This window comes from Sebastes fasciatus, chromosome 21 (assembly GCF_043250625.1).
Source record: "Sebastes fasciatus isolate fSebFas1 chromosome 21, fSebFas1.pri, whole genome shotgun sequence".
NCBI lineage: Eukaryota > Metazoa > Chordata > Actinopteri > Perciformes > Sebastidae > Sebastes > Sebastes fasciatus.
This window is the reverse complement of record NC_133815.1, coordinates 4,815,031-4,841,428: the sequence shown is the minus strand read 5'-3', so window position 1 is coordinate 4,841,428 and position 26,398 is coordinate 4,815,031. Positions and strand designations below refer to the sequence as shown.

The following is a 26,398-nucleotide window of genomic DNA, read 5'->3' as shown; positions in this document are numbered from 1 at the left end:
TCTCTATCCCTCTCTTCCCTCCTCCTTCTCCTCTGTAGGGGTGTGTCATTATTATTTGATCTACTGTCTCCTCGCATTTCAAAAATTCAGATTTCCTGAACACACCTCGACACACTCGCACACACACCTAATGCCACAGACGATGCTCTTGTGTAAGTGACAGGTGGATAGGGAACATAAGAGGGAGCGCCATTCAGGACAGAGAAGAAGAAGAAGAAGAAGCACCACAAGAGAAGAAGACACTTAGGACTTTAACGGTGGCAGTTTTTGGACTCATGAGCGACAGATGAATGACATTATGGGAATGATGGAGAGACTCATGCATACAAACATGCATTCAAACCAGTAAACCCTACACAGACTCTGCACATGCACTTGAAAAGCATCAGGTAAGCAATATTAAAGATTCCTTACTTAAATTGTTAAAATAATCTGCAAACTTTGGACACCAAGAACTTGATAGTAATTTTAATATGTTGTCTGAAAATGTGAAGAAACCTCTTTTTGTATGCATCATCCACACGCTGTCATAGTTTGTGGATGATGCATACAATAAGATGTTTGATACAAGCAGTTCTGGAAGTGTCTCGACACTGTTTTGTTTCCCTGTTTTGAGTTGAAATATAGAAAGTCAGACTGTGGGAACTTGAGATTTGGGATGACAATAACTTCTTCTGTGTAGCCTCGAGGCTTCAATAGGTGCGGTTTCTTTTTCTGACACACAGAATATATGATAATCACATCCTAACAGACCAATATGTAGTTTCACATGTATGATGAGACACTTTAGGTTTCCTTAAGCAGCACTGTACAATTAACATTTTTAAATTACACTTGTTTTACCCCAAGAATAAACATGTATTAGTAATATTTGTTTCTCATGTGTCAGAGTAAACAATGTATCCCCACTAAAAGCTTTAATCTGTTAATCCATTTTGTATCAACGGTTTCAGTTAAGTGCAGATCAGATCAGTCTGGCAACAAAACAAAGCAACACAGCGGTGGAGTGAAGAATCAACATTATTAGATACAATTACAAAAAGAAAGCAAATGATATGATTGCATCCGTGCGTAACTTTTAACCCAATTACACTCATGGTACATACTTCAAAGGGCAAACCCTGCATGTCAACATAATTAATGAGGTTTAATTACAGACACTCCCTGTATAACAGTACAATCAGTCATGCACCGTAACGTTTACGTGCATAAATGCGTGCGTGTGTTGTAATATTTATTACTGTGCAGGTTAAAAATAGGCCCTCGCAGGAAAGGAACAGTATGTTATAGCGAAAGCATCTCATAATTATAATTACCACTGAGCCAACTGCTTTTATATCTGAAGGGACAGTTGAGGATATGATAATACTGTGAGTACATGAGAGTTATACAGTAGCTGCTTGGTTTTATTCACTTTTTTTATTTTATTTTATTTTTAAGGAAGAGAGGAACTAAATCTTAGTGTAACGACAATCTGAAAAATGTTATCCAAATTTAAATATTGTTTAAAAAAATCTAAATTGCTAATTCAACACTTATTTGTATTTAAATAGCACATTTTATTGCAGGTAAACTCAATATGCTATCTAATAAAATACATACAGCAACAAGTAACAAGTACAAAAAAATATGAAAAAAATACAAAAAAGTGCAAATTTCCTAACTTCGTCTCACTAAGTCAAACTTTTAACTTACCATTAGAGATCAAAATAGTAGTTGAAGTTAATTTTGTATAGCAGTGGGAGGCGATGGGGTGATTTAAGTATGTAATACAGTATGTCTGGGTTTGCGTGGATGCATGGGTAAAGATTTACATCACGGCTCTGATGACTTATTTACATAATGAGCAGCGATTAGATTTGTTTAATTTTTATTTATTTGTTAAAACACTTTTGTTAAAACAAGTGTGACAGGAATTAAGTGTTGACTTGCTGGGAATGAATAGTGTTAACGTCAGTTGATTCAGGAAAATGAAGGGAAATTAATTGATTCGCAGCACATTTTATAAATAACATACTTTTTAATCTTTGGGCTTGTTTGGGGGGGAAGGTATCAAGTATTTTCAAGTCAAAAAGCTGAAGTCCAAGTGAAGTCACGACTCATTGGTGTTAAAAGTCCGAGTCGAGTTGCAAGTCTTTTTCTGCTTTTGTCAAGTCATGTTGCACGTCATCAACTTTGTGACTCAAGTCTGACTCAAGTTCAAGTCAATGTTCTGGAGTCCACACCTCTGATGTTCCATGTAGGTCGCTCCTGGGCTTCCAGCTCTAGTATGGACTACATGCACTTGTTGAACAGGTTAAATTATAGTATGAAAGCTGCGCTAATCATACAGTATGTTTACACGAACAATACATCAAAAGATAATGTGCGACGTGAAAGGCGTCAAAATGTCTCAACAACTATGACCCGACTCTGTCGTTCCCCTCAGCTTTAACGTTTTAGCTTCTTTAAGCTCATTGTTTTGGTTTTCCAGCCCACAAATTTGAAGTGTTTTGATACCTTTCTAGCACTAAATGGCAAATGTTAAAGTTAGCAACTAGCTGGTGAACATAGTGGAACATTTAGGAGCTAAAAAGCCAGATATTTCCCTCAGGAGTTGGTGGAGACCCAAACAGAGCTAAAAGGAGAGTGAATATTGGACTTACATTTGCCTAGTGGACAGAAACGCAACTCTAAATGAGTGAATGTTGCTTTCTTTCTGCTTGATGTGTAAATAACAGCTGTTTGCTAACAAGTTCTCCATATCAATCTTATATGACTAAAAATAAAAATAAATGAAGCTGCTTTATGAATGAGGGTACATAACTGTACACTGAAACAAAGACAAATAAGTCAGTATTTTCTTTCTTCTGGTGGTTTGAATTTGCTTATTTGAGCCATCATGTAATAAAGTACTTGATCTATTATCTATATTTTACAAGCCTAACGTGAAGTGCAGCCTATCAATATCATAAAAACACCACAATGCAGCAATGAGATCCTGTAAGTTATGAAGGTGTGAATGTGGTGAGGTGTAACCCAGTCAGCTGCGTCGACTCCTGCCCTGCAGTCAATGCGTGAGTGTAGACAAAGCCACAGATATTATTGGATCGTTTTAGTTTACCAGCTGAGGAAAATTTTGGTGTAATCTCCCGACGGAAACAATGACGCTGTGATCAGTTTTACAACCTAGAAACACTGCCTGCACGGAAGGGGGGCCGATTTCAGAAATTTGGGACGTTGTTGTTGTTCTCACTCACAAAGCTTGAAATGTAATTTGGGACATCCATGAATGAGTGATGGAGAAGTAGCTGACACAAACAACAATGCAAAGCCAAATACACCCAAAATATAACCATAACAAGAGGAGGATGTGTCATTTATTGTGAATTTGTGTGACCTTATGTTCCCAGGAGGATGCATGACCTTTGCTTTGATGGAGGATGGTGGAGATGGACACATCAGTTCCTTCTTGTCATCTGGCTTTCACTGTTGGCCGCCACACCAACCAAAGGTAAGTTAACTCTTAACTATTAAGGCCAATATTTAGCCTACAAACCGTCCGCACAAGATATAATTTGTTACCTCAATATAATGAAATCGTTCCAACTCTTTGATTAATTTGTTGGCACGAATTAAAGAATTAGGCTAAATAGGCTAATTTGGGCAGTGCACAAGGCCAAGACATTCAGTCCAGCCACCATGTGCTTGCAGTTGTCTTTTGTTATATGGCTATGGATAGAGACAAAGGGCGGGCCCATTGTTTGTTTATTTGTTTTTTAAGATTTTAATTTTATTGTGTAGCTTCCCAGCTGAACATTAAAATTCTGGTCAAAGTATGTATGTGTTAGCGTCAAAATGCTTTTTTCCCAAGCCCTTTCCCAAGCTGCCAGTTTTGAGAAGCAGACAGGAATCTAAGCAATGTACTGCTGTGTGGACGCCGTGTTAGTTTGAAAGTCGCACAATAACACACACTAACTAACCTATCTATGCAGTGGTAGACGAGCAACTCCCGTGTTCTGCGAGGTAAAATGACTGTTGTTGTCAATGGAGTCTGGTGGCTTTGAAGACAGCGATATAACTTCAGTTACCCGTTGGAATGCACTGTCTGATGGCGAGGTAAAGCTGTGAAAATATTCTAAATATAGTGTTTTTTTTTATTTAGGTGGGACTTTTTTTAGGTGACTAAAATATGTATTTCTGCTGCTCCCATCCACAGCTGCTTTACCTCGCCGTCAGACAGACGTTATATTGCTCTCTTCAAAGCCACCAGACTACATTCACAAAGGCAGTAATTTAACCTCACCGAACGCGGGAGTATAACTACAACCCCACTTCAGAAAAATCCGAACTAACCCTTTCAGTTATTTCCAAACTTGGCAAAGCTAACGTTGACGCAGCTAGTGCTAGCGTACATATTATTCATTTCCTTATTAATTAGCTTACGTTTGTAACCTACGTCACTGCTGATGGCTGAGTTTCCATTTGATAAAAATGGAACAGAATGTAGAAGGATCCACCCTTTAATTAAGCTTTCGGGGACTAATTATCAAAACATGTTGAGAACACTTGCATTGTAATTAGTATTGTTTGTAGGCAATTGGTGTTTCCCATTAATTACCGTAGGTCCGTCACACTTTCATAATGAAACGAAAATATTTGGACACTTCTCAAAGGGTGGGGTCCGCGCAGTCTGCCCAGGAAACACGTTCTCACTCTCAAATACCGCCGCTTGGTAAGTGCCCCTCGGCGTCGGAAGCCGACGCACAGCAGCACCATTTAGCAACAGTATGTGATGAACTGGGCTTTCAACTAACTCTGATGTAAACCCACCCGCGGTGTTATTCAATGGTTGGAGCAACTGATGTAGAATTAATAGCATAAGAGTCCACTCAGGGCAGGCGGGAGAAGTGGTGGATTGGTCAAACAAGCGCTGGCTGGAGCTCGATATTTTTTGGAACTCGACTGATTTAAGCAGTTCTTTGTTCTTTTGCACAGCCAGAGAAAGAAGTCCTTACATGCCAAGTCACAGTTCACAGATACTTGAAGTTCATTTTTGATCCGCTCTGTGCTGCGTCTGTTTCTTGAGTCCGACCATTAAATGGTCATCAGAGAGAAAATGGCACTCTGAAGACAAAAGAGACAAGCCTGCACATGTTGATCAAGTTGGCTGTAGAGCTTTAAAACAAGTGACTGTATATCCCCTGACAGCTGGTGGCAGGCGTTCTTGCAGTTATTATGATGTGAGCTTTCAGAAAGCGATTGTTGGCACTGCTCAATAAACAGAGTGGTGTTTTCCAAAGTTGACAGTGGCATTATCTGCTGCATGCTGTGATGTGTCTAATATTCACTGCAGGCTTTTCCAGACGGTTCATCAGAGCTTGGTGTTTGCCATTTGCAGTTTCTTCATTGTCAAGTCAAGTAACTTGCACTGCTCTCCATCAGACGCAGAGAAATATCTCACGTACACTGGGAACATTTTCCCTTGTTTTTTGGCATCGCAGTGGCAACTGAGAAATACACGGGCTCATCATCCAAAATATCCCGCACAGTCTTTGGTCATAAAACATTCATTGTTATCATCTCAGCTTTCAGTGCATTTTCTACACAACATTTGAGTCATGAAACTAAGCACCGTTGAGTTTAACAAAACAGTCGGTGCTGTTGTAGCTGAGTCTGTGTTTAACCGTATAGTACACATACAGTATGAGGCCTCCCTTGCTGCGATTCAGTCAGTTTCTGCTGTAGATGTCAAGAAGAATGCATCGATATTGCTTTCACCTTTAGCTAGTGTGGCCTTCTTGTGCATATCTGTGGAAGCATGCTGAGTTATGTCATCCTCTCCTCAATAGACCTTTTTCGCAGCAGACATTTATGTCACAGCAGGAAAAGCACAAGGTGTAATAATTAATAACATTAATGATGGCTGCATTCCACTTAAGGGAGGTTCTGCTATTGTGCATGCTGATTCACTGGAATAGTTTATCGTCATTAATGTTATCAGTTTCACCTGTGCTTTTCCTGCTATGACAAGTCAAAATGTCTGCGGTGAAAAGAGTCTATTGAGAATTGCCGACGGCATAAAGTACAGAAAAGCTTTCATCGAGTCACCACTGACGGGCTTAAACCACGTCTGTTTTGCTCCCTATTCCCAGTCTTTTCTTTTTTGCAGGTTAATCCATATTTGCATGAGCCAAACCAACCAAAAAACAACAGACATTACCAAAACATTTTTTTGGGGCAAGAATGGGGGAGATGGTGGAGACCAAAAACAGAGCAAAAAGCGAGAGTGAATATTGGACTTAAATTTACCAGGTGGCCAGAAACACTACGAATGATAATGTTGCTCCGTATAGGCTGAATGTATAAAATAGGCAACTCCACATCAACTGAAGGTGATAATATGCAGTGTTGTGTTTTTACATTAAAAGTTCTTTGGCTCTCAGGTTTAACTAAACCATTGAGATTACTTCTGCTTCCAGTGCAGCTCTACGGTGCGATTAAAACTTTAAACTTTGCATTTCTTTCACCCATTCCAGCATCAGGCCATTTCCTGGGAGACACTAAGGCAGTATTAAATGGCTGTGAGGACCACTGGACCCTGCAGGACAGGGCCGCCATGCCGCTTCTATTTCAGATGACTTTGTGTGTCGACATTCGTGTGGTCGCCCCCGGATCCTGGGTGGCCTTCTCTTACAGCTCGGTCCACGCACCCAGGCCCGAGCTGGGTCTGGAGGGAGACGATGAGGCGCTGTATGGGTGGCTGCTAAAGGTCCGACACAGATTTCCTATCCGGCTGTCTCCAACACACTGGCATAGGATTTGTCTGAGGATGGACGTACAACGCAAGACCTTTAGCCTGGAGGTAATACTTCTAGTGTACTAGTATGCTCAGTGGTGGAGGAAGTATTCTGATCCTTAAATAAAGTAAAAGTAACAATACCACACTAAGAAAATACTCCATTAGGCCTACAATTTAAAGTCTTGCATCAAAAATGTTACTGAGGTAAAAGTACATAAGTATTATTAGCAAAATAACACTACAAGTACCTCAAATGTGTACTTAAGTTGAGCACTTGAGTAAATATACTTAGTTACTTTCCACCACTGAGTATGCCACGAGCTCTACACAAAACGAAGTCAAATAGTGTTGGCAAGAATAGATTGTTTACACAACCCAGTTTATCTTGCGTAGATACCACATATTGTGGGTGGGGTTTGGAATGAAAGACAAAACAATGCACTGTAAAAACAAACTGTTCTGACCGGTTCACTGAAGTTCGTGCAGTTCATCTCACTTTTGATTTACACCGCAGAGTACCATAGCCTGCATGAAAATAGATACGGTCCTGCTCTAATTAAACCTGTTGCTGCTCCTATTGTACTAATCAAAGCTAGTCAAATAATGGTAATTTTGACAGCTACCTGTACTACCATGTCCTTTTGGGCATTAAGCTAAAGCTAATCGCAACAACTTGAAGGACACCTCCAGTTTATTACAACTTTGGTCTTATTCTTATAGTTTTGGCCATAATTTCTATCAGTTATGATAACATTGTACTCATCAAAAGTATTTTCATCGTCATTATAGAGCCTGAAGTTTGGCTTACCCGAGTGTTTATTTAAAACCTGTATGATCATCTGAGTGCAACGTGTTTCTTGCCCCCTCAAATTAATTTTCAGCAATGTCACCACCCTCCCAGATCTTAGCAATTCACTTAGTGAATATGATCTTATTATTACCGGCAGAAATGATGGCCCAAACTAACCATAACCAGACTGAGCCTTTTAAGCTAGAAACAAAAATTTGGTGGCAGTGTGCGCCCAGTAAATCTGAACTCTCTTTATTTGCGATGTTAGCAACACGAGCTGCGTAAATGTTTCAGGTTGATGGGGAAATGGTGGCAGAGAGGAGGGTCATCGCTCAGGCCATCCCCCCCCACGGCTCCCTGTGGCTGGGCTGCCGTCCCAGAGACCGACCCCGGCAGGCCGCGCTTGGGGAGGTGGAGTTGTACATGTTCCGCATGTGGGCAGACCTGGGCGACCATGGCCACTGCGAGGACGGCACTGTGATTGGCTGGAACGCTCAGTACTGGGGCGTGACCCATGCCAGGGCCAGACAGAGAGACCCCAACCTTCAGTGTGCTGGTGAGACAGACATGCATAAGCTCTTCTTTACCTACTTTATCCTGCTTGTAAATGTTGGTCAAGCTGGGATCTTGTGCATGAATGACTTTCCTAACTAATTGCATCTATAACACAACGTAATCTTTTCTATCTTTTTATTATATAATTCATGATTCATGAATACAAAAGACTAATTCTAGCTAAATCATAGTACGGCATGTTTATCATTTGTCATAATGGAAGTCCTTGAGCATGCATTTTATTCATAAAATTTAACATTTTAAGTGTCTTAATTCCTAACGCTCAGTAGTTTTGCATGTTTTTAGAGCATGTTGGATGTTGAATGTTGCATGTTTTCATGTGTCCTGTAGACCACAGACGGTTGAGACGTGGGGCACGTCCTAAAAGAAGCGTAACTAATGGTGTGTATTCATGTGACTTGCACACTTACAGTACATGCACGTTGTGGGTATTCGTCTGAATGTGTGTTTGAATGTTCCTGTAAGTAGAGAGGACAGAAAGAAGTACACACAAAGGGAATAGAATAGCTTTATTGGGCTTTCAAGACTGTAAAATTGTGTTTGTGCTCATCTAAAAATCATAAGAACATTAATAATAGATCATCTTGCAAAACAAACAAAACACTTTTTAATGTTCATTTGGTACTTTATTTCACCTTTATTTCACCAATAAGAATACCAGACATTTAAACCTGATTTTCAAGAAAGTCATAGCTAATATTATCAGCACAGTTGAGAGTTAGGAAGAAATAAAGGGTGAAATACTTGACCGTAATTTGACCATAATGCTTCTAATAGACACAACTGTACAAAACGTCAGTGTAACAGATAGATATAGACAACGAGAGGGATCGATTTGAAGGTAGAAGCACACCATACTCTTGAAGCGCTTAATTTACATTCACTGTTTCAGCAACCACAACTGGAGTTGGACGGTCATTCTCTACTCCACTTGGTGAGCAAGACAGTAATATCCAATGAAAAAATACCTCTAATTATCTCATTAACTGTGCTTCCCTCTGATTATCAGCCGACTTAACAACCTTCTCTCTTTTACCAGAAGTGTCGACAACTGCAACTACCTCAAGTCCTGCAATAGCAACATCTGTCACTCAGGTCCCAGGTGGGTGATGCTGACAATAACTGTCCCAAGTCGGAAAATTATAAAAAGTACTACTTCGTGACAGTGCCTTTTTTTGAAGGGCCTTTTTGAAGTGTCTTAAACCTGCATTCTTTCTAATAGCCAACAGGGGGCGACGTAGTTTGATTGTATAGAAGTCTATGAGAAAATGAGCCTACTTCTCACTTGATTTATTACCTCAGTAAACATTGTAAACATGAGTTTATGGTCTCAATCGCTAGTTTCAAGTCTTCTTCAATACAGCATGATGTTCATTTAGTAAATGATGGTCCCATTTAGAGTCAAATAGACCATAAAGCAGGGGATGCTTTAGGGCGGGGCTACCTGGTCTGGGAGTTGTCTGTGTTTTTATCTTACAACTTACAACGTCACAGTGTGTTTTCTGTTCATGAAAGTTAAGTGTAACATTTCTGTTGCTTAAAAAATGTCTGGTTGCAAATAACCAAGATGGCGACAACCAAAAACAAAGATGGCAACGGCCAAAATGCCGAACTTGAGCCTTCAAAATGGCAGTCCATTAACCAAAGGGTGACATCACGGTGACTACGTCCATTTTCTTATATACAGTCTATGATTGCGTTTAAGATGCTCGACAGAAAGCCAACCTCAGATTCACTCATGTTGTGGAACGATCTTTGTCCGCTTGGTGTTTCGCCTCGCTGTGTTTAAGTTTTTTTCGCCACTGTGTTTGCCGTTTTCGTAGCTTGGATGCGTGCTTACGATCTGGCACCTGGTCGCTATACGTTTTTTTAGAGGTTGACACCCAGAGACATCAACACAGCAAAATAAGAAAATACAGGCAGAGGACAGGTACACACTGCTGATACACACTGCTAGTGGGTCATAAGTGATGATTATCATATTATTAGCACATTATAATGTCTGTAAATGATAAAAAATAAATAAAAATTAAGGATAATTTATATTTGGGCCTATCTTTTATAGCTTTGTTCATTAATTTCTGTTCACTATGATAACATTATGTCAGTAAATGATAAAAAAAAGCAACAGACAGTTAAAGATCATTTCAATTCAAAACCAGAACGATCCTTTAAATGATTTCTTGGAAACTATTATATCTGAATACAATTGAAAACGTGGCTACTGTCTGTATTTTACTTTTAGTTTCAACATCTACTGGTAGCACCACAACAGTCAAACAGAGCCTCTATCGGTCACAACATCCAATCTCCAGAATTCACCCACTACACCCTCAACAAATTTGACCCCACTAACGACACCAACCACAGCTTCCCGTTCAACATCGCACACCACAGTCCTGCCCGTCACACTATTGTTCCTACGTCTGACGCCTTGTCCATTCAGACATCAGCCAGTACCCAAAGTTCTCTAATCACATCTCTGCGTGTCAACCAAACCACGCCTGGAAGAACACTCACATCGAGTTAGTCTGGCACATTTGCTGCATACTTGTGTGGGTGTATAATTAGAGACCTGGTATAACACTGTGTTACTTTCGTAGAGAAAACAATACCTGAACCTAATGCTTTTAAACATCTGTTTCCTCTATTGTCTTAGGATCCCAATCAGTAAATTGTAACATCAGCCAACTCTGCTCCAATAACAGTAAGAAACATCAACCTTTCGTCCAATCAGAGTGTTTTATTCAGGCATGTTTTAGGCTTTACAACTTAATTTCTCTCTGCAGATGCTTACTTTTGGATGCCCATAAGTGTGGAGGTCATAGGTGGCAATAAGACTGAACAAGATGTCCAGAACCTGGTGAGAGTGACAATCTCTCCTCATCCACTTAGTTGGGTTTCTCCTGTACCTTTCAGTTCCCACTCCTTCATCGCGTCATGTGCTTAATGGCTTTAAATGTCACCTTGTCACGAACAAGTCTTGCTGGCACAGGATCAGGTTGCAGGAGCAGAACATTCCAACCCAGTGATGCACATGAAATTAATTCACATTTGGAGTCACTGACCTTTTATAACCTGTCCCTCCCTCTGGGTTTCCAGTATTAAAACTGTGCATCCTATGTTTTTCCATAGTATGTGTATGTATGTGTTTTGCACTCTGTACTTCAGCACATTGGTTTTAAAGGTGCAGTGTGTAGAATTTGGTAGCATCTAGCGGTGAGGTTGCAGATTGCTGAAACTTCTCCCGTGTGTCAAGCGTGTAGGAGAACTATGATGGCCAACGCGAAAACGCAAATGGCTCTATGTAGAGCCAGTGCTACTGTAGAAACATGGCGGCTGACTCCGTGAAGAAGACCCGCTCCATATATAAATATAAACGGCTCATTCTGAGGTAACAAAAACAAGATTCTTATTTTCAGGTGATTATACGCTAAAGAAAATTAACATTATATTCCATTTCTACCAATAGATCCCCCTAAATGCTACACACTGCTCCTTTTAAAATTAAACAATGAATTTAAGGATATTTTTGTATTTTATTATATAATTTTAGGATAATGTAGAAGCGCTTTTAAATACAGACATTCTTAAGGCTGAACTAGAGGTGAAAATTCACTTTTCTGATTCCAATCTGGCAATTATTTTCTTGATTTAATCAATTAATTGTTCTGTCTGTAAAGTGTAAGAAAATACTGTCGTGAAAAATGCCCATCAGAGTCCAAGTTGACGTCTTCAAATGTCTTGTTTTGTCCAACCAACAGTCTAAAACACAAACGATTGTAGAGGACTAAAGGAATCCACCACATCCTCCCATTGGCTAAGATGGAACTGTTGTCATTTTCCTCTTATAAAATTACTCAAAATAGTTGCATTTATAATAATTTTGTTTAGTTCAGTACAAAGATTCATAGTCACGATTAAGTTAATTTTTTTAAGCTAAGTGATGTCATACTATGGAAGCCCATTTCTGCCAAGAAAAGAAAAAAATAGATCACGGTAAATCAACATTTTGACCTACTAAGTCACTTGAGTTTGGCTTACCAGGAGCATTTATTATTATCTTTTTTTTTCATTTATTATTTATCTATTTATTTTACTACAAATAGGGACTAGACTTCCATAAATCACAATAAAGCGACCATATAATTGTTCATATCATCTGAAGTGCTGCTTCTGACTGTCCTCAGTTCAGTCTTGGATTCAGAGTACCTGAAGTTCAGTCTGTTTGTCTGAACAGTTTCAGTATCTGCATGACCACTGTTTTTAAGGTTAATTAAGGTTGTGGTGTTCTTTAGCAACCACCTATTAACATTTATTGGCTTAGGATTTCTCTTTCGCTTCGGCTGACTCTGTACTCAAAGAAGTACAGTAGCATACCTGAGCTGACAATGTCTTTCATTAACTGAATAGCTGAGAATAATTAGCTGAAATCAAAACAAAGACAGCGCCGACTTCCCCTGGGGTTGTCTCTTTTTATACAAACAATAACTCATCAGAGTGATTTCTTTTATTAATTTAATTTGTCAGATACTTTCTGGTCCTCTAAAATGAGTTGAACTGCCTATAAACAGGACGATGCTTTCTACAACGTTCATCTGATGTGGATCTGATCTGAACTGAACTGTATGTCCCATCTCCTCCAAACACATTATCAGCATGTGTCTGCCTCTGTCTCTCCATCTCTCACTCAGGTGTCAAATGCATTTCGTTGCCGTAGTGACGGAGGTGATGCAGCACGAGTAAACGGCTCTATAGATTTCTGTCAAGGTGGCAGACAATTTCAGGTCAGTCTGTCCCAGAAACAGGCAACACCCTTTTCACTCTTCAGAATACAATATCTCCTACAATGCAGGCAGACGACTATAACTTTTCTCTCTCTCTTGTTGCAGGCAGTACAGGTGAACTGCAGTGCAAAAAGTAACATAAGGTAACATCATGTCAGTTTTTTTGTTAGCTTCTACATGTACTTCAGATTTCCCCTCCTCACTGTGGTGTTGATGCTTTGTTTCCAGTCAAACGACGTGCGAGGTGCTGTTGCAGCTCAGACGCGCTGTCTCAGCGTGTGAGGTGCAGCGTGCTGGAGTCTCTGCACTGCAGCAAGCCGGAGACCAACAAATACAAGCCAGAATCACTGGAGATGTGGAGAGAGTCGGTGAGCGTTGTTCAATCAATCAATTCACCTGATGATCATACACAAAAAGACACACATTACAGTTTAAAGACCCATTTTGTCATCTTTTGAACCTATAAATTACAGCTATATCCACCTTTATAATTAAACATGTTGTGTTTCTCAACTGATCATAATTAAAATGATAAGCCTGCGTATAGATATGTAAAGAATCTAAAATGTTAAATTAGTTTAGTGTTAGTTTATGTTTTAAATAGGGCTGTCAATTGATTAAAATAGTTAATTGTGATTAATCGCAAATGAATCGCAATTTTTTTCTGTTCAAAATGTACCTTAAAGGGAGATTTGTCAAGTATTTAATACTATACAAATACAAACTGCAGCCCAACAGGCAACAACAGCTGTCAGTGTGTCAGTGTGACTTGACTATGACTTGCCCCAGAACTGCATGTGATTATCATAAAGTGGACATGTCTGTAAAAGGGGAGACTCGTGGGTACCCATCTGAGAAACATACAGTGCAAACCATGGCCTAAACAAAGAAATCTTCAGTGTACTTCAGTGGTGTATAGGCTATATGTGTTTCTGTGAAGGAAGTGCCGTCTCATGATGACACCCTGCAGTTGAATGAATGGGCGTGTTTACAGTGGAATCTACACACGCCCTGTCAGGAAACAGTAGGGACGCTAAGTTCCCAGCTGAAACTTTGTTTAGAACTAGCTGGGATCCTGCCAGTACTAACTAGGCTGGGAGGCTAAATGGTCTGGCGGTGGCTGTACTGTATCTGTACAGTATTTTGCAAACATGCAAAATGCACCCAAAGCTTGTACCTGTGCACACATGCAAAACACCAACAGGAATACACACGCATATTGTTCACAGATGCACGCATATTTAATACGTTTAAATGTTTGTTTACAAAAAATTTAAAATGGCCCTCGCAAAGACAGAAGTACAAGAGCACAAAAACACAGAAAATTAGTTTTTCTTTCCTTGTGAGGACCCTCATCGACAGGATTCATTCCCTTGCCCCTAACCATGACTCATAACTAGAAGCCTAACCTTAACATAAACCCTGAAAAGCACACAGTATTACAGTGTATTTAGCTTACTCATGTTGATTTTTGTCCACAGCAGGGCGAGATTTTTGTGGGGATATGGCGCCTTCCAGTGGCGGGTTTGTGAGTTGCACATCCACATCCTCCCTGGAAGATATCTGTGGAGCAAACAGACCCTCCAGGCTTACATGGTGAGAAATACCTTCTGTTCTTCTGATGGAGTGTGAATATCTGTATACATGCACACTCTGTATCTTATCAGTGTTTCTTCAATTAGCTCCCTCATAGAGCCCAACTCCAACCCAACTCCACGACGTAACCCAGAATCCTGCATCAGTGCCAGTGAGTATCACAAACACAGACTCCCATTATATTGAAGCAGAATTCACTGTTGCTTCTGCTGCTCTAACCGTGTTTTTCTGTGTATCAGGAGAAGCGCCTCGCTTTTGTGACTGCAGCGCTTTCTGTAATTCTACAAGTAAGAAAACAGTCTTCCTGCCTATCTGCATATATTTGTACTGCAAGTGTGTACTTTGACTGTATGGGATGTTATACAGACTTTAAAGGAACAGTCTGACATTTTTGGGAAATACGCTTATTGGCTTTTTCTCCCAGATTTAGATGCAAAGGTTGAAACCAAACTTATGCTACCTTCAAAAAAACTTGTAGCTTGTGGTTACAACATGGGTAGTCGTGTACACAATATGCTTGGCATCCAAGTGGTTAAGTCATGAGAACACCGTTGCTAGGCAACGGAAATATTAACGTTACTGTCGGCGTCAAGCCACAGAGGCTAACAATTTAGCAAGCTAGCAAGCGGGTAATGTAATGCAGGAAATCAACTTTTTATCAATATTTCCCTCAGAAATATTATACAATGACGAAGAACAACTTTTAGGCTACGACTAAAATTACAACTTATTATGCACCAAAAAATTTCCATGGCCTCCGCCATTTCTGACAACATCAACAAACACGTCACAAGTCGTAAACTCTGAGCTTTAGAGGTGCTGCTAGGTAGATATTATTTTTTGTACTTTTGTACAGAGCCAGGCTAGCTGTTTCCCCCTGTTTACAGTCTCCTAGCTGTAGCTGCATAATTCATTGACACACATGGGAATAATATCGATCTGCAAGAAAGTGTACAAGCGTATTTCCCAAAATATTGAACTACTCTTTTAACTGAAACATACAAGTTTCACTTCTTTGTTAGAAGTATATCCTAAACTGCCCCTGACAACTTTTCCTTTGTTTTTTTTCCTCTTCAGGTCAGTTTTTTGCCACAACAATCAATATTAACAATTCCTCTGTTAATGTTAGCGTCGTACAAGGATTGGTACGTACAGCACAGTATGATTTAACAATACTTCCTATCGTATATACATGCTATGTACTGACTTTCTAAACTTATTTAACAGTTGTCTGGAGCTAATGCAGCCCGCGCGTGTAACACAATGTCAGGGTAAGTCTCTATGGAATCACTTTCAGTTCATACATGTTGGGAAGCTATTGAACAGTTTACTTTAATACTGAATGTGAAAAGGTTTTTGGTGGTGATAATTCACACATTTCTTTGTTTCCAGGTCAGTTTGCCAAGATATTTTAAGGCGCTACCAGGTAAATCTGACTGCAGATAATAGTTTGGCACCAACTCAAAACCTTCTACTCACATCGATTTACAGCTGTTAATCATACTTCATCTATTGTTTTTGTCTTTATCCAGCATGTTCATCTGGACTGCCATGGGACACAACAGAGGTAGATATGTTTCTTCCTGTTGTCTTTTACATTATCTTATCTGCATATAAAGAAGAGCTTCTCAGACAAACCATGCTGAAAACACATATTTATAACAGAATTCCTATGCCCATTAAGAAAGAGAAAGTACAAAGACTGATACAGAAAATCATGACCTTTCAATACAGGATATTGCACCACTGATGATAATGTATTGATGATAAATATCAGTATCTGAAGGGGGATTGTTTTTTAACCTCTTTCCCTGCTTGCCTCTAGGTTGTACAGCTGCGTGGTGATGCTGGAGATGTCTGGACCGGTCAATGGTTGCTCCCTGAGTAAATTTGTGCAACAACTCATCGACAGCAACAGTGGAATAACAACCAAAAGCCCACTGACACGCATGGGTAAGTCTGCAGCTTTGTGTTTTTTTCCCTATGAAACCTCTATTATATATAAACATCTGTTGTGTAAACGTATTATTGACGGTGTGTCCTCAGTGGTGTGTGGTTCTCCTGGTTTGACTGTCCCTACTCTGTTGGCATCCAACCTGACCTGGGTTGAAAGTGACCAACAGACCTCTGATGTGTGCCAACCTGACCCAACTCTGCTTAAATGGTAAATTAATAAAATATTCCCATGGTGCTGGCTTTTTGGGGTTTACAGTCATGCATGTTGGGCAGAAGGGAAACAAAGGATGTCTCTGATGATGTGTATAGTAATTCTAGGGAATGCAGGAATTTGCATACTGAACTGTTTATGGAATAGTGAGGCTGAGGAGAGATGTAAATCACAAAACAAAATAGCTGCTAGTATGCATGCAACAACAGATGGATGTTACCTAACATTGAAAGCAGCATATCTGTAGTCTGCAGAATCAAAAATCCATACTGGACTCACAACAAATAAACTGAACACAACTACAGTTCTATTGAACACAAATAAATTGACTGACTGAAGGATACATTTTATTGTTTACTGACTGATAAATTAAACTATTCTTGAGGAAAATATCTTCTTTGTTCATTGAGCATCTCTAAAACGTAAGGCACTGTCCTCATACAAAAAAAGTTAAAGGGTAACTTCAGTATTTTTCAATCTTAACCCTTTTTTCCCATGTTTTTGTGTCTAAGTGACTTATTGGGACAACAATTTTTTTAATTGGTCCAGTATTGAGGGATAGTGCTGTAGATGGCAGCTCCTCATGGGCTGAAATGTAATCCTAATGGGGCAAGCTGGCCCCGTCATTTACGTCCACTAAAAGCGGAATTTAAAAACAATTGGTCCAGTATTCAGGGATAACACTGAAACCGACAGGCGCGAAACAAGCGTGAGGGCAAGTGAGCAACGTCAATGTAACGTTACGTTCACTAAAACTGCTTGTTTTTGCCACTGACAGGCTCAGATTGTTATTGTAAGTGTCTGACAACATTATGGAAAGGACCCTACAGAGAAATAAAACCTTTTTCTTACCTTTTGCTTGATCCGGTCTGTTTGTTATTGTGTCCATGTCCCATTCAAGGAGAAGTCTCGTTGTGAAATCTGAATATCTGTATAATATGGCTCAATAAATACCATCAAATTCAAAGACCTCATTCACATTGTGGAAATCGTCTAAATATTCAGCCATGACATTGAAAATCTTTTAGATAACACAAAACTACGCTTTCTATACTCCAACACAACAAACACTCACGTTTCCACCATGGATGTATTCCTCTATTCCACCGTTGTCTTCCGGCAACGCGCCACCTAGCCAGATTTCAGAACGATACTTCTCCTTGAGTGAGACTCTTTCCATAATGTCAGACACTTATAATAACAATCATGGCAAAAACAAGCACTTTTAGTGGATGTAAATGACGACGCCAGCTTGCCCCAATAGCACCATATTACAGCCCGTGAGCAGCTGCCATCTACAGCGCTCTCCCTAAATACTGGACCAATTTCACAAACTGTTGTCGCTATTAGCCAGTTAGACACAAAATCATGGGAAAATACTGAAGTTACTCTTTAATAAAGTATTTCAGTTCATACAATATTTTGCTTTGTGTTCTTTTTCAGTGAGGCAAATGAGAGCCTTGCTGTACTTCTGACTGATGGCTGCCCTCCGGAGCCAACGCAGCCTTCCAATATGACCAACAGCAACATCACTACAACTCCCGAAGCCTCAACACCATCTGTGACCAACAACACTACCAATAACACAACAGATGACAGCGATAGCAATTTAAACAATGGCACAATTACAACAAGTAACACAACAACAAGCACAAATATCACCACGACTACTGTATCTCAAAACCAAACAGACACAGACTTCAATAACACAACGTCTACCACTGCTGGACAAGTTAATGTAACTCTCAATGCAACGGCATCCACAAACAACTCAACTGTGGACAATGTGACGACAGTTTTCGACAACGCTACTGAACCGACAGCAGCTCCACTGAGCAACCAGACTGGAAATCACACCACAGCGAGTGTGACCCACAACGTCACAACAACCAATGGAACTGACAACTTCACCACAGCTGCCACCAGCGTCAGTCTCAATCAAACTGCAGGAATCGGCTTCAATGTGAGCTCAACCGCAAGCAGTTTGACCACGGACTTCAACCCGCCAACCAACGAACCAGGAGTCAATTTTACAACTACAGAAACTCTCCAAACCACCACGCTCACCAGCACAACCACAACAACACCTGGTATGTATGGTTGAGGATTCAACATTTAGCCACAAATAAAGCTTTTCAGTACGTTGGATCAAATTGGCTTGATAAGCTTGCTTTTTTGAAAGCTTTTTAAAGTTTAAATGACTTATGAAGGAGATGAACTGTGCAGGCCATGGATGTAGTAATAAAGGCATCATACCAATATAATTATTCAGGCTGTATTCATACATCGTTCGTAGCTATACCTATTAAAAATAATGCACTGCATTTCGCATAGATCCCACAAAATCAATTCTGTTCAGCTCCCTCTTCGCCACAACGGTCCGGTACAGCGCCCGCATAACTGCTGATGCCGCACCAAACCGCCTGTCCATCTTCCGCTCCATTTTACCCATACTCATGAACAAGACCCTGAGATACTTAAACTACCTTGCCTGGGGCAGTGACTCACGGCCAACCCGGAGGGCGCAATCCACCGTTTTTATTTAAACATTGATTTGTTTGTCACATAACTTCTGTACTTAAGTTATGCCACGTCTGTAGTTTTTTTTAAAAACTAAACCACAATCTTTTCCTAAACCTAACCAAGTAGTTTTGTAGCCTAAACATAACCAAGTTGTCTCCCGTGAAGATGGAAGTTTATTTTGAAAAGACAGCACGCATGTAACGAGCGGAAATTGACACATGTTGCTTGACATTCGTAGGAAAACGCACAGAAAATTGAGGAATAAACTTTTCGTAAGATATCATACGAACCGTAGTATGAGGATACGTAGATTTGTTACTGGTATAGTTCCTTAATAATCCGTATGGATATAATGCTTTTCTGTGTTGCAGAATAGGAAAACTTTTTGATCAAAGCCTCAACTATTAAACTTTATCCTTTGCTATATTGATCTATTTCATCATATAATGACTGCCATACATGACTAATTGATTCATATGACATGGTACAGGAACTACCTCCACAACCACCTCAGCGACAACTATAAGCCAAGAAGTCCTGGAGGAAAAAGCAGATGAGCTGCTGAATCAAACACAGAATGCGCCTCAGCTCGGCGCACCTCAGGTGAAGCTCCTGAACTATTAAAGTATACACTATTAGAACAAAATATCAGCATAAAAGAGTGACTTTTGTGGAATACTTTAAAGCAAACTTCATCATTTGATGGATGTTGCAGATAAGACGGTTGTTGGTGAACGTAGGGAGGCTTCTGGACGGCCCAACTATCTCTGAGGCAGTGGCACAGAAGATCATCAACATAATCAGCAACCTGATGGAGGCCAACTCACTGGTCCTTGCTATAACTGCTACCAGGTACAACTCACTCAACCCTCAGCCACATGGACACACGTTTTCACAAAACATTTGTGTTTTCTAAAAAATGTTTTGTGTTCTGTCCTGTTTACAGTCTGATTCGACTGGTAGATGAGGTGGGTATTAAGGTGGTTGTCACTAGTGAAAAAGTGATCCTCTCTGCAAAGTTGCTGGTTCTGGCAGTGAAGGAAGTCGATGGGACCAACTTTCCGACATCATCTATTGACATCCTCAACACTGATAATGTCCAGGTAGATTTCAATTTAGCCATCTGGTCTCACTGCCCAATGGGCCTCATGCAAGAACTCTTGCGAACAGATTAGTTATTATTTGGCACGTACGAGTGATTTAAAGGTGCAGTGTGCAGGACTTCGCGACAACTAGCGGTGAGGTTGCAGATTGCAACCAACTGAAACTTCCCCCGTGTGCCAAGCGTGTAGGAGAACTACGATGGCCGACTATCTAGAGCCAACTATTGGTTTGTCCGTTTTGGGCTACCATAGAAACATGGCTGCTCACAGTCTCGCATTTGGCACCTTTAATACAAAATTTATATTCTGTTCATCATATCATCATTCTTCTTTTTTGTTTTTGCTATTTGGTAAAATGTTTTTGAATGAAACTCTCCCACAAACGGAGGGAACAGGTTTTTTAAGGACATTGATTATGTAAATGAATGATGAAATCTCATTGACGAGGCACCCACTCATGAACAAGTGGCATTCATCATGTTGAAACGAGCGATTAAAGTTAAAGTTTGTACAGTTCAGAGTTTGGTGAATCTAATTTGGAAAACGTGTACGAGCAAAACTCCCAGAAAAAAGTAAAAGCGTTTTTTGCATGAGCCCCAATGTTTTCAAATGTGACATAAAGTGACTTTAATCAGATGATGGGACACAACTGAAAAGAGGAAACTTTTCCATTAACCATTTGTTAACTTTTTCTGTGCCCAGCTCCGTGGCCGCAGCGGATCCCGGTTCAGGAGGTCAGGGTCTGCTATGGGGTCTGTGTTCCTGCCCTCCTCCCTCACCACAGGGCTCAGTCCTGAGCAGCAGCACCAGGCCAACAGGGTCCAGTTCAACTACTACGCCAAACCTGTCCTCTTCCAGGTACTTTCACATCATCTCATTGCCTCACCGTCATCTCTTACTGATTTTTTTCACAGAATTTGGACGTATTTATTGGTGCATTTAATGATTTATAAGCAGCATTTTTAACTGTTCTCAGTTAAGTCCAACATTTGTTTTTAATTCTGAGCCATGTGTGGTTCAATAGAAAAGGAAACAGCTGTGACATGTTTGTGTTTTTTTGCAGGATGCAGCATTAGGTGACCGAACTGTTATCAGTCCAGTCCTGGCAGCCAGCGTGGCCAACCTGTCAATAAGCAACCTGACTGAGAACATTCAGTTTACCATCCGAAACATCGAGCCCATAACTGTGAGTGTGCACACACACATAAAAATTATTATTTTTTCTCATGATCACATTCACCTAGAAAGGAATCACACATAACACAAAGGCCCAGCCTGGTGTAGGAGACAAAGTTGACCTGACACAAGTAATTTGCAATGCAATAGTCAGACAAAAAAAAATGTGACTCAAAGTTCCTCTGTGACGTTTTTTCCTCTTCTAATTCTTTCGCAGGTAAACTACAACGCCTCCTGTGCATTTTGGGACTTCACCCACAATGGTGAGTGCGTGCACACCAGATCGAGTTTGTTAAGTTGGTTAAATTTCCACATGTATTAATGTCCCTGTTTGTTCTCTTGTTCGGGAGGTGGAGGAGGCTGGAGGTCTGACGGCTGCTTTCTTGTCAACACCACACCGGAGGAAACAACCTGCAGCTGCAACCATCTCACATCCTTTGCAATACTGCTGGTCCGTGTGCATATTTGTTTAAACGTGTGTCATATATTGACAATAAGAGCTTCACATCACAATTACAACATGTATAGGGAATTAAGTGAACAACAAAAATTACCAGTTAAAGAGGCAACAAAAGTGATCCGACTCTGTCTTTTTGTAAATGGTTAAAGTGAGAAATGTTAAAGCTTAAAGCCTGCTGTTGTACAATGTGTATTCACTGTATATTTGTGTGTCTTGAATACAGGATTTGTCCAGACAGGAGATTGACCCAAGGAATGCACTGATTCTTACTTTCATCACCTACATCGGCTGTGGAATCTCTTCCATTTTCCTCGCTGTCACCTTACTGACATATCTTTTGTTTAAGTAAGAATCTATGTCTTTACCAAGACTACTTGAATCTGAGCTTTATGTCAAAGCTAAAAAAGTACAAGTATCCTAACAAACTCTTTCTCTGCAGTAAACTGCTGCGGGATATTCCGGCCAAGATCCTGGTTCAGCTCTGCATGTCCCTCCTCCTCCTCAACCTGGTGTTCCTGCTGGACGGCTGGCTGGCGCTCTACCCGGCGGTCGGCCTGTGCATTAGCACCGCCTTTTTCCTGCACTACTTCCTGCTGACAACATTCACCTGGGCGGGGCTTGAGGCCCTGCACATGTACCTGAGCATCGTCCGGGTGTTCACTCCCTACCTCAGCAGATACATGCTCAAGATCTCCCTGATAGGCTGGGGTGGGTAACGCTCCTAAACTTCAAAATGTTTTTAATTGGACGTACTGAGATGGTTCTGCTGATTAACATCCTGGTCTTTGCAGGCCTTCCTCTTATCGTGGTGACCATTGTAATAGCAGTGGACAAAGACAACTATGGTCTGGTCACATATGGAAGATTCACAAATGGCACTTCAGATGACTTGTAAGTTACACCTAAATCTTAATAACCTCCTCTAAGTACAGATTCACGTTTCACATAGATTGTGTTTTTTTCTGTTGTAGTTTGTTTTTCTAATCAGCCCATAATAGAGCAATCAGCACAAGACGTCGTTCATTCATTTTGAACCATATCTGTTCGCAGGTCTTGTTGTTTTTTGGTCGAAGGGTAAAACAGTGGTTAGACGGGGGCCAGACATCCTATAAATGTATGCAGTACTTACAGTTACTACGAGGACCTTTAGAGGTTATGAAACAGTCTCAATTTAATACTGATGCCTCTATATGGCCTACACAAGTAAACAAGACCATCAGCGAGAAGACTGGCTATTCCTACATAGTTATTCTTATTGCTTGTCATTGGTGCCGCCGGGTCGGATTCCACGTGAAATCAGATGAAATCATGCCAGTTCACCGGAAACTCCTTCAGCTCAGACTCCAGCGAGTCCTCCTTCGCGGGCAGACCTAGATCCGGCTACGCTGCCACCTTCGACCGCCGGTCCCCGCTGGGAGCCAAGACCAACACCACGCTGCTGGAGGCCCAGGCCGTATCTCTGGGCCTGCTGGAAGGGAAGGGAGGCACGGTAGAACCAGAACCAGGACTAAGCGGGGCAGACTGTCGGACCCTGCTGCAGTAAAATTAGAGGTTTTCTAAAGGGACTCTGGTGCTCGGAAACACTACCGCTATTGTCCACAGAGACCGCCAAAATCAAAACAAAATGAGAGTTCCTTGTAGTAACTTTAAATAAAAAAATTTCATTAAGAAGAAATCGAACTGTGTCAACATAAAATTCAGATTTTCTAAATATTTTCCTCAGATGAATACTAAACATTACACATCTGAACAGTTTTCCCCCATTATTTCTGACATTAACACATTTGGCCACCGGAAGGCGAGAGAGGCAAACAATCGCTTTACTGCACTCTGTCTATGGTGCTGAAACATTCAAACAAAAATCTTTTCAAGTGTTCAAGTCAAAATATCCAGTACGAAAAAGCTCTATCCAGCTAAAAGCACACAGAAACACACATATCACATGTAAAGTAAATGCAACCACTTAGCTACCACCTGGAAATACCATAGAAACCACATCGAACACCCAAGCAATGACTTTGCCGTGTCCTGTTAAACACCATAGTACCCACTAGTACTGGTGACACCCTGCTAACCTACTTGACCACCAAGAAATCTGGCAACCCCCTAGTAGGCACGAACAACCACCTAGAAGACAGCAAGCATGCATTATTTTTGGTTGTTAAATATGTTTTTCTGTGTCTCTATCTGTCTCCCCCTGTAGCTGTTGGCTGCGTAATGACATCGCCTTCTATGTGGGCGTGGTGGCCTACTTCCTTGTGGTGTTTGTTCTGTGCGTGGTGATCTTCATTGTCGTTATGGTCCAGCTGGCCCGGATCAAGAAGCAGAACCCCCAGAACCAGGCCCCCAACAGGGGAGTGATGACGGATATGCGAAGCATCGCTGGCCTCATCGTCCTGCTCGGCCTCACCTGGGGGTTCGCCCTGTTCGCCTGGGGACCCCTCTACCTACCCTTCGTTTACCTTTTCTCTATATTCAACTCTCTACAAGGTGAGACTCGCATAAATGTACTAGTTTTCTACTCCACATTGTAGAGAACTTGACTCTTTTTCTGATAAACCTGATAAGGATTTATCCTTGTTAGCCAAACTATAATATGCTAATGTATCCCATGAGTAAATTTGTATTCCCATTTCATTTGTCCTGTACAGGATTCTTTGTCTTTGTTTTCCACTGTGCTGTGAAGGAGAGTGTCCGCAGGGAGTGGAGAGTTCATCTTTGCTGCGGGAAACTGCGCCTGACAGAGAACTCAGGTGGGCACCAAACTGTGTTCTTGTACCTCTGATTTACTGAGAGATTTACAACTGCTTTCATGCAAATGTTAATGAATATTAACATCATGAATTAAACAAACTGACACAAGGTTTGACATATACACTTTTCTGCAGAATGGAGTCGGACGGCCACCCAGAGAAACAGGCATTTGTCGAGTATCACAGCAGCCTCCCCGGGTCCCCAGTTCACCACCCGAAGCATCTCCGTCACCAGCGATAGCACCAATAGCAGTGGTATGTTCACAGTCTGATCTGCATTTTTATACAATTTTATCCTATATAGAATTATTTTATTATAATATATTATGTGTTGGCCCCCCACAGAATCTGTGTTTGCAGACAGCGGAATATCTGAAAGCTCCCCCAGCGACTCTCCCATCAACGAGATTCACAGACGAACTCTGCTACCGTGAGGCGAAGGCCTGACGACTGTGTGAAGCGTCCATTTGTGGTTACAATAATTATCTACTCTAAGAGAGGCGAGAGGACACGGCCAGAGATAACTGATCTCCTGAGCAAACAAAGAAACTAATCACAGGAGTGGACGCTCACAGAAATCCTCAGTGTTCCACAAGATGAATGTTTACAGGTATAATGAAGGACAGAAGAAGTGAGACTGAAATACCTTTAGCGAGGATGATTCTGATTATAGCTTGAATGCAACAAGTGTGACTTGATGCTTTTTCTACATTTAACAGTAGAACATATGAATACAGAAATAATGCAAGACACTTGTTAGCAGTGGGAGGAGAACAGTAGGTGTGTTTCCGACTGAATAATTTAATTATTTCAGTGTTACAGCTGTGACTTAGTGTTCGTGCACACCATATAGCTTGTTTCAAAGCTATTAGAGGTATTACTGCAATCAATAACTATGATGGTAACATTATTTATAGTCTGTGAAAAAGGCTTATGGCATGATAAAGATACAAACTTGCATTTAATTATTAGCGTAGAAGAAACGCTGTCAACATTGTATAGATTATTGTGATTTTTGTTTGTTGGTATATTTTTTTTTTTAAAGATATTTCCAGTGTGTTTGAAATGCTCCACTGCCCGTTGCCTCTATATTTTCAGCCGATTAGGCTGTTATCAGTCCATTAAATGGGGTTGTTATCAGTGGTTATCATAGATGTGGGTCAGTAGGGCCCTGCTACATCCACTAGTAGGTCTTATCATCCATTCACATGGGTCTATCACCATTATTTTTATTAAAAGTAAAAAGTGCACACACCAGAACTCCACTGCTTGATCTTAATACAAAAACATGTAATTAATTGAGAAAAAGTTTATCATAAACATCTTTGTAAGAGGATTTGTGGGTAGTGGCGGTTCTAGACCATTTCAAATAGGGGGGCCAGGCTGGGGCCACATGTCAGGCTTAATATTATTGCCTCCCCCCGTTAGAACTGTCATTGTTAGAGGGTGTATTGCCCCTTTCATGTGAGATATTGCTGTGTTTTCCAACAGTACAGTGTTGATTTTAGACTTAGAGTTGTTAGAGTGTTTATATATTATATTAAAGATTATTTTATTAAGCGTAAAAGACATGAAGTGTGGTCATGCAGTGTACTGGAGCATGATTAAGAGTGAGGACACATATTGCCTAAAGTCCTTGTGCAAGAACATGTGCATACAAGAGGAAATAATAAAACCTACTCATCA

The 26,398-nt window shown here is 40.6% G+C and overlaps 1 protein-coding gene across 4 annotated transcripts; it reads left to right on the top strand.

The window, feature by feature from the left end:
- On the top strand, positions 1-26,398 carry adgrg2a (adhesion G protein-coupled receptor G2a). Of its 4 annotated transcripts, none has more exons than XM_074621398.1 (36): positions 1-389; positions 3,393-3,493; positions 6,519-6,844; positions 7,866-8,127; positions 8,478-8,528; positions 9,040-9,081; positions 9,190-9,249; positions 10,807-10,854; positions 10,937-11,010; positions 12,842-12,934; positions 13,040-13,077; positions 13,163-13,302; positions 14,416-14,530; positions 14,617-14,681; positions 14,770-14,817; positions 15,608-15,675; positions 15,758-15,801; positions 15,923-15,956; positions 16,063-16,097; positions 16,356-16,483; positions 16,577-16,694; positions 18,141-18,787; positions 19,711-19,823; positions 19,936-20,072; positions 20,167-20,323; positions 21,026-21,181; positions 21,387-21,509; positions 21,717-21,762; positions 21,850-21,950; positions 22,183-22,304; positions 22,399-22,667; positions 22,751-22,850; positions 24,163-24,449; positions 24,611-24,712; positions 24,848-24,967; positions 25,058-26,398. In XM_074621398.1, exons 1-36 carry the CDS (start codon positions 370-372, stop codon positions 25,144-25,146), a joined length of 4,479 nt encoding a protein of 1,492 aa, XP_074477499.1. In that variant the 5' UTR covers positions 1-369; the 3' UTR covers positions 25,147-26,398. The 4 variants fall into 4 exon arrangements, with proteins under 4 accessions (XP_074477499.1, XP_074477498.1, XP_074477501.1 ...); XM_074621397.1 differs by having other exon boundaries at positions 9,187-9,249; XM_074621400.1 differs by lacking the exon at positions 8,478-8,528.

Bases quoted from the DNA above. Each gene is read 5' to 3' on its own strand.
- adgrg2a (XM_074621397.1), top strand. From the start codon at position 370: ATGCACTTGAAAAGCATCAG. The intron at 16,098-16,355 runs GTAGATATGTTT...GCTTGCCTCTAG, and splicing joins TGCCATGGGACACAACAGAG to GTTGTACAGCTGCGTGGTGA. The intron at 20,073-20,166 runs GTACAACTCACT...TCCTGTTTACAG, and splicing joins CTTGCTATAACTGCTACCAG to TCTGATTCGACTGGTAGATG.